Source organism: Lissotriton helveticus, chromosome 9 (assembly GCF_964261635.1).
Source record: "Lissotriton helveticus chromosome 9, aLisHel1.1, whole genome shotgun sequence".
NCBI lineage: Eukaryota > Metazoa > Chordata > Amphibia > Caudata > Salamandridae > Lissotriton > Lissotriton helveticus.
In genome coordinates this window covers 327,321,478-327,333,915 of record NC_136070.1, presented here as the reverse complement: position 1 = coordinate 327,333,915, position 12,438 = coordinate 327,321,478, and the positions used below count along the sequence as shown (strand labels likewise).

General features: G+C 45.3%; 1 protein-coding gene across 2 annotated transcripts in view; it reads left to right on the top strand.

Annotated features, from left to right (window-relative positions):
- PTPN21 (protein tyrosine phosphatase non-receptor type 21) overlaps window positions 1-12,438 on the top strand; it is a 339,336-nt gene that overhangs the window by 148,396 nt on the left and 178,502 nt on the right. For both annotated transcript variants that reach the window (XM_078660017.1, XM_078660016.1), the window contains exons 7-8: window positions 8,976-9,063; window positions 12,119-12,207. In XM_078660017.1, coding sequence (XP_078516143.1) covers window positions 8,976-9,063; window positions 12,119-12,207 — 177 coding nt within the window. The remainder of the gene's footprint in view (window positions 1-8,975; window positions 9,064-12,118; window positions 12,208-12,438) is intronic.

Here is a 12,438-nt window from a genome sequence, read left to right as displayed (position 1 = left end):
GGCAGCTGAGACAACCTTGTTTACATGATGTTTAAAAGATAGGTGTTTATCAAAGATCTCTCCAAGATTCCTGACCTTTGCGACTGGGACCGGGGGAGGACCCATCTGGGTAGGCCACCACGTCGGGGACCATTCTGGAGAGATGTTACCAAAGGTCATAACCTCCGTTTTCTCCGCATTCAGTTTTAGGCAATTACTGTGCATCCATGCTTGTACCTCCAGTATCCCCTCCTGAAACTTAGCTGCCACCATTGGGCCGTTCTTATGCACCGCCAGCACAAGTTGGGTGTCATCGGCGTAGGTAGTTAAACGCATCCCATGAGATTTTATGACCCTTGCCAAGTCTGCGACATAAATGTTGAAAAGCGCAGGACTTAACGAGGATCCTTGGGGGACCCAGCATGGCAGTTCAGAAGTCGGTGAATAATAATTGCCCAATTTAACTGCCTGTTTGCGGTTAGCTAGAAAAGAAGCTATAAGATCTTTGGCCAGGTGGTTAATCCCCAGGGCTGCAACACGGTCGACCAAGATGGCATGGTCGACCGTGTCGAAGGCCGCCGAGAGATCCAACAGAATAAGCACTGCTGCTCCTCCCGAATCCAAGATGTCTCTAATTTCATCGGAGGCCTTTATCAGCGCTGTCTCAGTTCCGTGTCCCCTCCGGAATCCGAACTGCGTATCATCCAAGAGTTCGTGTTGTTCAATGAACTCTGAGAGCTGCTGGTTCATGATGGCCTCTACGATTTTTGCGGGAAAGGGAAGGCATGCAATGGGTCTGTAGTTGGCCTTAATAGTGGGGTCTAAGGAAGGCTTTTTGAGCAAAGGTTTAACGATGGCCTTCTTCCAGATCTCTGGGTAGACACCTGTTTTGAAGATGGCATTACAAATAGTGGTGAGCGGCTGCGAAATGGTATTGTGAAGTTGATTCATTATATCAGGAGGGCATGGATCGAGCGGAGAGCCCGATTTGATCTTGGCAGCTAGCATGCTGACTTGGTCTTCTGTCACTAGCTGGAAGCCAGAAAAAGGAGGATGGGTCACAGCCAAGCGAGTGGATGGATCAGTCCTAACTACCTCCGGTTGCTGTGGAAATACGACCTTTATTTATTTGGTCTGTGGTGGGCAGGCCAATCGGTCCTGCCTCAAGAGGTACAACCTAGAGAGAGGGAGAACATATAAGGAGAAGTGTCAGCATGATTCTCCTCTTGAGCCTAGGTGCATATCACTATATACAGAACACACACACTAAAGTATTTAAAAGACTCAGCCGAGTCAAACAACAATAGAAGATTGGATCAAAGGTGCTTACCCTAAGTGTGTCCCTAAGGTGCCCCGCAGTCTGCTCCTGTGGGACCTGCACAAAGGAGTCAGGGACCTAGGGAAGGTAAGGGAAGGGGAAAGGAACAATTGGTTTCCTTAAATGGGAGCCGGTATTCAGTTATTGGAAAAGAACATTCACAACCGGGCTACCCTAGCCAATTCCACTGCTGATGTCCAATGTCCAGTTCTCAGAGTGGTAACTGTAGCAGAATTAGGCTTAAGGAGAGGATTCCGGAGGTACAGCCTCTCCTGTGTTTAGTGGTGATTGGCAGGGAGAACCACGAGCCTCGCCATACCCCTCGGGTCTGCAACGTCAACAGGGAGTGTAGACGTGAGAGTATGAGGGGAGGAAACGCCCGTGTTCCCCTGCCAATATAACATCCACCAAATGGAGAAGCATAGTAAGGTACCCGTCTCCTGATAGAGCCCGTGTGCCCCAGGTGAGCCTGTCTCAGATTGCACACAAACCCACAGCATGCAATTGCACGGGAAGCCACGAGTATTTCAATGAAGCTCAACCCGTTGGTGAGCCGACACCATTCAAACGAAACTTACCCAAACGGCGTGCGGTCTCTCCCGGCTAACCTACCCCCACGTGGAATCCGTGCGGGATCCGGAGCGACTGGTAACGAGGTCGCCATGGGTGTAGCGTACTTGTACCCTCGTCTCCAAATTCCGGCGATTGCCATGGTGGGCGTGGTCACGCAATCAGAATCCGCGCATGCGCATAGGGTAGCGTAGAGCGTTTGCTACGATCTGTAGGGATTGAGTGGAACTTCTGTCGTCCATATTGGGAGGGTAGGCGTTATGTTTTTAACCTGGAAGCCTAGTGATCCCAAACGATAGTAAGATCCCAAATGATCGTGCGATCGATAATTTAAGTATCACATAACTGAGTGCGGGGATAAAAAGACTGGGGTCTTATTGATTACATATACCCGTACATAGTGATAGGCAAGGTAGATCGTAAGTTGATGGCTCGTTATGGTGGAATCGAGCTTGATCTAGTCACATAACAAGGGCGGAATCGGGAATGGGGAGGGGGAAAGGAAAAGGGGTGGGGGGGAAAAAAGGGGAAGGGGAGGGACAGGGCAAGGCCGGGCCATACGATGAGCCAGGGGTCTGGGTAGAGGTAAACGTGGTGAATGCAGGTTGCTCGAATGGTCTAATTGCAAAGAGATGGTCTAGTTGCTAAAAGATGACCAAGGTACGGCGTCGTTAAGGCCCAGTGTATCCAGTTTAAGGCGATTAACCCACCTTTGTTCAATCCTGAACAAGCCTTCTTTGGTGATACCTGGGTGGCATTCAAGGATCAGCCAGCGGATACTGTCAGCTGTATGGCCCATTTGTGTGTAGTGTTGGTAGAGTCTGGTATGCGTTTTGAGGCATCTTATGTTGCTTTTGTGTTCTTGAATGCGCAGTTTGGTTTGTCTCATTGTCATCCAAATGTACTGCTGGTCACAGGGACAGGTGAGGAGATAAATACACTTGGCACTATTGCAATTGGTATGCCTTTGCAATCGCCAGGTAAAGGTGTTAGATAACTGGATCTCTTTGGTGACACTGGTTTGCGGGCATACTGTGCAACCGCCACAAGGGAAATGGCCAACTACTGGAGGGAGGTCCCATAGGGTGCTCTGAATGTTAGTATTCTGTTTTTTAGGTCTTGTGTGAACCAGTGCATCTTTCAAATTGGGTGTGCGTTTGAATACAAATCTGGGGCAGGGGAAGCTCAAACCCCCAGAGTTGATAATGTTCCAATGTCTATTAATAGTCTTCTTTATGAAGGCAGAGTTATTTGTGAATGAGGTCACGCAGGTGATCACATCCTCCGAGTCTTTCATTCTAGTCTCCAGTAGTGTTTCTCTGGGTTGTTTGCCGCCCTTTTGTAGGAGGTTTTGATCAACCTAGTAGGATAACCCCTGTCTCTCAATTTATGCTGTAGGGTGGAAGCCTCCTTTCTGAAGTCAGTGTTAGTGGTACAATTTCTGCGAATTCTAAGAAATTGTCCAAACGGGAGATTGTCCCTCAAGGCTTTAGGATGGTAACTGTTGTACAGAAGTAAACTGTTTCTATCTGTGTTCTTGCGATAAAGTGTGGTGTTAAGACCATCAGCCTCTAGATTGATCTTCAGATCTAGGAAATGGATAGAGGTCTCGGAGATAGTCCCAGTAAATTTAAGATAGGGATTTTGTCCATTGATCCAAGTGCAGAAGGCCTCACATGACATACGATCTCCCCTCCAGAAAATTAGGATATCGTCAATGAAACAACGCCAGAGTGTTATATTGCCCAGGAAAGGGTTCTGTGATGTTCTGATTATTCTCTCCTCAAAAGTAGCCATGTAAATACAGGCTAGGCTAGGAGCAAAAGTTGAACCCATGGAAGTCCCTTGGATTTGGTGGTATAATTGGGTCCCATATTGAAAAAAGTTCTCGGTGAGGGCTATACTGGCGCATGCCATGATGAAGGAGATCGGAGTAGGGGAAGACCACTCTTCTTGTCGGAGGGTGGCTTCTACAGCTTCAAGTGTGGCTTGTTGTGGAATATTGGTGTATAGTGCTTCCACATCTAATGTTAGCAGAAGGTCAACACCCTCTCTCCCTTCAATGTTGTCTATCAAACGGAGTACATCTCTGGTGTCTTGGAGAAAAGATGGAATTTTCTTGACTAGTGGTTGCAAGAAGGCATCGCAAAATTTGGAGAGTGGTTCGAGTAGAGAGCCAATTCCAGAAACTATAGGTCTCCCCGGGACAGGTGACGTGCCCTTATGAATTTTTGGGAGGGTATAGAAGTAGGGTGTGACAGGTTCAGTTGTTAGAAGGAAGGCAGCCTCATTTTTTGTGATCCATTCATTAGTCTCGCCCTCCACAATAAGGCTAGTAATGGAAGTTGTGAGTCTTTTAGTTGGATCTACAGTGAGGGGGAGGTAATGTAAGTGATTGGCCAGTTGACGTTTGCACTCCACATCGTAATCCTTGCTGTTCTGGATGACCGTGGCGCCCCCTTTGTCTGCCTGTTTGATGACAATCGAGGTGTCATTTCCTAAGGATAGGACAGCCTGTCTTTCCATTGGGCTTAGGTTGTTGAAACAACGTGTCTCAGGTCTGTTTTCAAGGCTCTTCAGGACAACTCCCTCAAAAGCGAGCACTGCATGTGGAACCATGTTATCGGTAGCGGTGAAAGTAGAGGGGTTCCGTAGGCCAGTATCTGTTGTTTCAGTGTCTGGTCTGTCTTGAAAAAAGGAACGGAGGCGAACCTTCCTGAATAACTGTTTCAGCTCAACCATTTCATTAAAGCTGTCCGGTTTAGGGGTAGGGACATAGCCTAGACCTTTTTCAAGAATGTTGGTCTCAGTGGAGGTGAGTATCCTGTCCGAGAGGTTCACAATCAGACTCTCCTTCCCCGGGTCGTGCTCCTGGTTTCCACCGGTGTTGTGGCTGATTGATCCTGCCACTGTACACCCTTTTGTGGCCCTCGCTTGCGCCCTCTTCCTCTGTCGTGAAAAGGGGGATTCAAAGGGTAAAATTGGGGCGGTCCCTGCTGGAAAAAGGGGTATTGCCAGGGTTGCATCAGTTGTGGCGGGCCGTGGAATAAAGGTCCATTGTTGTTTCCTTGATTCCAATTACCACGTCGCTGGTTGCGATTATTTTTAGTCGGATAGCTACCGCTAGAGTCACTGCCGGAGGAGCCCCTCCGGCTGCCATTGTCCGTACTTTCGTCACAAGAGTAGCTGTTTCTACTATTGGTATACCCATCCTTTAAGTAGGGATAGACTTTTTCTTTATCAAACTTAGCTATATCCTTTTGTAGTTTGGTCATCTTCTGTTTAAGTAGGAAATCCTGATTCTCTGTGAGTTCTTGGTTAATTTAAGCTAATTTGGTCGCAAACGGGGTTTTAATCATTGTTCCCCTAATAGCCACTTCCATGGCAGTGATTCTAACCATAAGGGCATCTGCCAGCCTCTTAGCTGTTTGTGTGATAAGGAACAGTATATCTTTGGTGCACTTCCAGGAGACCTGGCACCAGTCTACCTTGAATTGCCCATCTTCAAGGAAGAGTCTGGGTACAATGTTAACAATTAAACCCTGGGGGGCTATTTTAGCTCTTAAATATTCTGTCATCATGGCCCCGTGGATGGTGATCCGGAGCCATTCTTTTTTAAGGGTAGTGAGCGATGTCCAATCTTCATTAGTACTGCCTGAGGCTGTCACAGTTCCTACCCCAGAGAGTGAGGGGGCTGCTCTCAATGCCTCGGCTATAGCTTCCTCATCAAAACTCAACCCTGGAACATCCTCCATATTGGGTAGGGGTATTGAAAGAGGAGTAGATTACTTATGGATGTATTGAATGTAAGGGCCCTTGATGACGGATTGTCAGCAGATGGGCCTCAGTGGTCCTCTCAGTAAAGGTAATCCTGTAGGTAGCCTCTATGGTTCCGCGGGATAGATCCCGTGCACAATACTCTAACAAAAAAGGGGAACTTCGGGAGGACAATTTTTATTGGGGTCCAGTGTGCACGTCCAAGACACTAGTAACAAAAAGGAAGCACAAAGTTCCCCAGTAGGACTAAAGAGAGGGGGTGTGTGTGTGTGTGTAAAGCGTAGACAGAGAAGACCAAGAGGGAAAGAGGAAAGGGAAATTTCCCTCTTGGGAACTAGAACCCTCACACACCCAGCAAGCTAGGTGTCATGCTTCATCATATGGGTCCTGCTCCTCGTCAGACTGGCGCTGCAATGTCTGACGGGCACCCGCGAAGGGGCTCTTTAGCGGAGATATTTTGTTCCAGCCATATGGTGCATGCGTGTGAGAGGGCAGAAGAATGTGTAGTCGTGGGAAAGTGGTACTGAATAAAAAAGGTAAGTTAGTCCACAAGGATTTTTAATGGCGTGGCTAGCTCCCTTGATTAAAATAGTGGGAGGGGAGATAGACGCTAGCAATGTTGGTGGCGAAAATATCTACAACCCTCTGTTTAGGTCGACATGTTTCATGCTAATCTAGCAATTTCTCAGGACCTTGGTGTCAGGTACTACACAGTGAATTAAAAACTTATACGACCTTTATTTATTTGGTCTGTGGTGGGCAGGCCAATCGGTCCTGCCTCCAGAGGTACAACCTAGAGAGAGGGAGAACATATAAGGAAAAGTGTCAGCATGATTCTCCTCTTGAGCCTAGGTGCATATCACTATATACAGAACACACACACTAAAGTATTTAAAAGACTCAGCCGAGTCAAACAACAATAGAAGATTGGATCAAAGGTGCTTACCCTAAGTGTGTCCCTAAGGTGCCCCGCAGTCTGCTCCTGTGGGACCTGCACAAAGGAGTCAGGGACCCCAGTAAGGGAAGGGGAAAGGAACAATTGGTTTCCTTAAATGGGAGCCGGTATTCAGTTATTGGGAAAGAACATTCACAACCGGGCTACCCTAGCCAATTCCACTGCTGATGTCCAATGTCCAGTTCTCAGAGTGGTAACTGTAGCAGAATTAGGCTTAAGGAGAGGATTCCGGAGGTACAGCCTCTCCTGTGTTTAGTGGTGATTGGCAGGGAGAACCACGAGCCTCGCCAGGGTCTGCAACGTCAACAGGGAGTGTAGACGTGAGAGTATGAGGGGAGGAAACGCCTGTGTTCCCCTGCCAATATAACATCCACCAAATGGAGAAGCATAGTAAGGTCCCCATCTCCTGATAGAGCCCGTGTGCCCCAGGTTAGCCTGTCTCAGATTGCACACAAACCCACAGCATGCAATTGCACGGGAAGCGACGAGTATTTCAATGAAGCTCAACCCGTTGGTGAGCCGACACCATTCAAACGAAACTTACCCAAACGGCGTGCGGTCTCTGCCGGCTAACCTACCCCCATGTGGAATCCGTGCGGGATCCGGAGCGACTGGTAACGAGGTCGCCATGGGTGTAGCGTACTTGTACCCTCGTCTCCAAACTCCGGCGATTGCCATGGTGGGCGTGGTCACGCAATCAGAATCCGCGCATGCGCATAGGGTAGCGTAGAGCGTTTGCTACGATCTATAGGGATTGAGTGGAACTTCTGTCGGCCATATTGGGAGGGTAGGCGTTATGTTTTTAACCTGGAAGCCTAGTGATCCCAAACGATAGTAAGATCCCAAATGATCGTGCAATCGATAATTTAAGTATCACATAACTGAGTGCGGGGATAAAAAGACTGGGGTCTTATATTGATTACATATACCCGTACATAGTGATAGGCAAGGTAGATTGTAAGTTGATGGCTCGTTATGGTGGAATCGAGCTTGATCTAGTCACATAACAAGGGCGGAATCGGGAATGGGGAGGGGGAAAGGAAAAGAGGAGGGGGGGGGGAAAGGGGGAAGGGGAGGGACAGGGCAAGGCCGGGCCATACGATGAGCCAGGGGTCTGGGTAGAGGTAAATGTGGTGAAGTGTTGGCAGCCAATCTGATCTCTGCACGAGGTCGGTAAGATTTGTGGAGGGTCTGCGCCTCTAGATATACACATTTGCTTTGCCTTTAATATCTCCAAAACTACTGAACAAATTTACACCAAATAACAAAAAAGGCACTTTCTGGGCAAAGAGCTAGCTTTCTGCCAAATCTGGTGTAATTCCGTTCAGCAGTTCGGGCTGCAGTAGGGTGTAAAATCTCTATGGGAATTAACATGGGAGTCACACTTTTTTTTTTTAACATGCCCCCCGCCCACACCTTCTTTTTCTCGCCCCCCCTTGATGGGTCACCCCAAAACTTTCCAAGTACAACTAGAATCAGGAGGGTACTTTTTGGGAAAATTTTGTGAAGGTTCATTAAATGGTGTCAAAGTTATTAGCAAGTCAAAAAACGATTTCCCTATGAAAACTAGGTCCTAACTATAATTACCTACTGGCGACCGCCAGTAGGTAATATGTATTAACATGTATCTGTTATTTTGTGTGCTGTAAAATCATTTGGAATGGCTATTTGCAAGGACTTTCCTTTTTAATGAAATTATAGTACTTAAGAATACAGCTGCCTGGAGAACCACATCAGCGGCCAAGCAACATTTAATATTTCTTTTATTTATTATTTAATTTATACGCACCCTTTCGGATTTCTCAGTGCCAGTACACAATAACATAAATCTGGATCTTGTTTCATTACTTAAAATCAGTATCATGGGCCTTCTGTGCCTCTGAGTTATACAGTGCTTATGAAGTCTTACAGTGAAGTGTTATATCCGGTATCCACCAATTTTATTTCAGGGATTCACACGAGTCAATATATAGCTAGCTATGAGACCTTTTAGGCACCATGAATACTTTTGCATGTAAAAAACTGGTAAAGTAGGCGGGCCGATAAATTCTCGGATTTATTTGGTCATTTAGAGCAAACAGTATTCGTTTTGTCTGATTATTTGTTGATGCCTAAACATTCTCTTGCTCAGATGTGGTCTCCTGGTTAAGTAACTACCCTCAGCGAGTAGACTTCTAATCCAGATTTCCCCACTTAAATGATATTATGTATACCTGTGCTTTAGTTCTGTTGCTTTTACCAAGCGTGAGTGCTTAGAACCCAATTAATAAGCGCAATCTAATACCAGAACTTTTACACAATGTCGACCTTGATTACAGTTTTAATTGATTTCAAGAGCCAATAAATGCTAAATGTGACTTTTCTCCTCTTTTAAAGGGGCCTCACTCCACCTGAGACAGAAATGTTATACATGCAGGAGGTAGAAAGGATGGATGGCTATGGAGAAGAAAGCTACCCTGCAAAGGTATAACCTGTTTGTTTTTAAGGCTGTGCAGTATGCTTGCAGGTATCCTTGTTGCTATTTGCATTTCTACAGCACAATGCTGTCCACAGTTTGTTTCTGAGGCACTGTTATTTTGATTTGGGATGCTTTCATGCAGATGCATTCACAAATAAACAAAGCGTGTATTGGTTGTTCATGACTGCAGTATAGAGTGGAGGATTTTGGTTGGATGTTTTTTGATGATGTGCTGTATTTGTATTGCTTTGGGAAGTTGATGAGACATATTTTCAGAAATGTGGCAGAGGGCAATGTTAACGTTCAGCGCCTAGAGGGCCAGACGTGTGCTTCTTGTGTATAATTGCCACTGGCGATCATGCATGCTGGGGACAGACGGACGTGGAAGGGCTTCTAATTTTAGGATATCATCAGGCAGGAATGAGAACCTCTGAATGAGGTGAAGAAATCAAGAAGTTTACAAAAATGAAGTTTTATTCTGCATGGCCCATTCTGGATAGCAGTTGCTGGCGGATTGAATGGAGACCAGACTCTAGATCTGTGATGAATCAGATATAATGAGGAATGCCTGATACTCCCTAAAGTGCATTATAGTAAAGTATTTAGCATGCCGCGAGTGGCATTAGGACTTTAGGCAACCAGTGGAGTGAAAAAGCTTGTTCATTTTTTTACGTGTTGGTGAATTAACTTCAGATTGCCTGTTACCCCGATTTTAAGGGGATGTAACTAGTGGTTGGGTTATTGGAAATTGCCAAAGGTCCGATTGAGTTGTCCAGAGGCTTACTGTCAGTTATTTTTGTTTGCCTCAAGTTTGTTCTCTTACCCTTGTCCTGAAGAGGCCAAGATGTAAATGAAGGCCGAAACGCGTCCACGTCGACAGTTTATGACAAGAGGAGTCCAACTGGAATTGACAAAAAAATTCCTATGATTTTTCTTTTTTTAATGATTTTTGTATTTTTTTTATTTTCAATTTCAAAAGAACATATACAGATAATTATGCTGTAGCAATTGATGACACATTGACAGTTCGTACGGTTAGGGTGGCAGGAGACATCGACAATAACATAGATGACGTTTACAGACAGACAAACTCTGGAAAGTAATCAAGCAGGTAATTAATGTGGCAGCATAGTATTACAGTACATTAATGACATGAACAATCAGACATCAGTTATAGTCAACAGGTATGCAGTGAGAGGGCCACAAATATCACGAGGTTTGGCGGTACTAGGCAATACTTCGGCATAACATGTGAATTGAGCTCGACAATAAACCAGGTCTTGTATCCAGTTTGTAGTTGTTGGTGCTGGTCTGCCACCCCAGCATATGGAAACTCTATGTTTGGCTATCAGTAGTGCCACTGCAACCAACTTCCTATGAGAGTCTTTAATATCATTAACTGTGCCCAGTAAACATACTTGTGGTGTACATGATATAGGCAGGGCCAGACTGGCTATAGCGGGAACCGGGCAACCCCCCGGTGCGCCGCACGGGTGGGGGTGGTTTTGGGCCCCTGGGGGCCGATTTTGTTACAGGGCCGTTTTTGCAGCACTGTAACAAAATCGGCCAAAAACCGGCCCCAACAAAGAGCTCGGCGGCACCTCCAACACCCCCCTCCCAAATGGGAAGGAGGGGTGGGGGGGGTTGACGGCCGAGCACTTTGCCAGGGCCGGTTTTGGTTCCCACTCCGGCCCTCGATATAGGGAATCCCAACATCAGTTGTATAGTGTTTGTGACTGCTTCCCAGAATGAATGCACCTTTTTGCAGGCCCAGGCTGAATGGTAGAAGTCGGCAAAAAATTCCTATGATTGAAAGCACATTTGAAATAAGGTCTTCAGAGGGGTGGTAACCTTGTGTGCATAGACAACCTCAGTCTGTAAGCACTGATTAATTTTCAATTGAGGGGGTAGAGGGAACTAATGAATTTAGTTTTTTGTTGATTTGTGATGTAAATGTTGTTTGTATATGTTGTTTGTATATATGTGTGTATGTTTTAAAAGAGAAACAAAAATAATGATGATTATTTTCCCAAAAATGTGTCTGGGGTATGTGATTTGTTGTTTTGAATAAGGTATATGAATTAAAGACAGGACTATGCACTGTTAATAGGGTAATATGAAGTTCTCTATGATTGGGTAGATGTAGATATTTCTTCCTCCTTGCCATTTCCTTACGTTCTGGATAGCCCAGCAGCTTAATTCACAAATTCCCCCACATCAGCTGCCCTAAATTAACAGTCACTGAAAGTGGGACTCCTAGGAGTGTATCATAAGGGAAAGCCTAGGAACACACAGGGCTCTCTGCAGCACAGCAGACCTTTGCAGGTAATAAACCGATGTGATGTGTCCCAGATATAGTCCATAAAGAAAGTAAGTAACTATTTGGGGATACAGTTGTCTCTACTTTCATGCACAAAAGAAGCTCAATGAGGCAAACACATAGATTCAGGGAGAATCCCAGTCACTTGTTGATGAGTGCCAGGGTAAACATCCAACTGCAATCTCATAAGAGCGAGGGATTTCGAAGGGTTGACTATTTTGAAGCATTTTAATTACTGCAGGTTTTTTCATGGATGTTTGACTAATGTATGTTACAATTCACAAATAATCCTCCTATAATTTCATCAAGCTGATTTAATAAAAGCTGTTGTGAAGTCAATAAATACTTACTGACTAGAATTAATGGGTACTTCTTCAAAGTTATGGTAAAGTTACGGTAAAGATACCTTAATTTAGGCGAAGGTAATGGAGCTTGTTTGCTCCAAGTGCTTGGCTGTGACAACAGTCTCCAGGTCCACACCCACACCTGTTACATTTTCCATACTAACTCAGTAGGAATCCATATTCAGCCACTCTCCCAAACTAAACCTGATTCTACTTTTGCTGGTACTGGTCTGAAGGTCTTATGGCAATCACAGTTGTTCTTTGGTAGTGAAATGGAACTATGTTTTACTGGCATTACATTGTAATTTGGAGGGATTTTGCCTTAGTTTGTATTCTATGATGTCATACTAGCCACTTAATTTTATGTTCTTGCAATTTTTCTTGTTGCTGCTTATAGGACAGTCGAGGATACGACATCTGTATCGGAGCATGTTTGGATGGCATCTTTGTGAAGCACAAAAATGGCAGACCACCTGTGGTGTTTTGGTGAGCAAAATCTCAATAAAAAAATACATGTATGCTCTGGATGAGTTTTGCAGGGTGGTTTGAGTTTGGAGAGGAGTTCTGTACTTTAATTGCGTATTTGTTCGAAGAGGACTTAGTCATGGTTTGTAAAGTAATATTTGGACGTGTTTCAGAGATAGACTGCTCCCTTATTAACATTTACCTGCTACCACTATATACTGGGTCTTTGACATTATGCCTGGAAAAGTTATT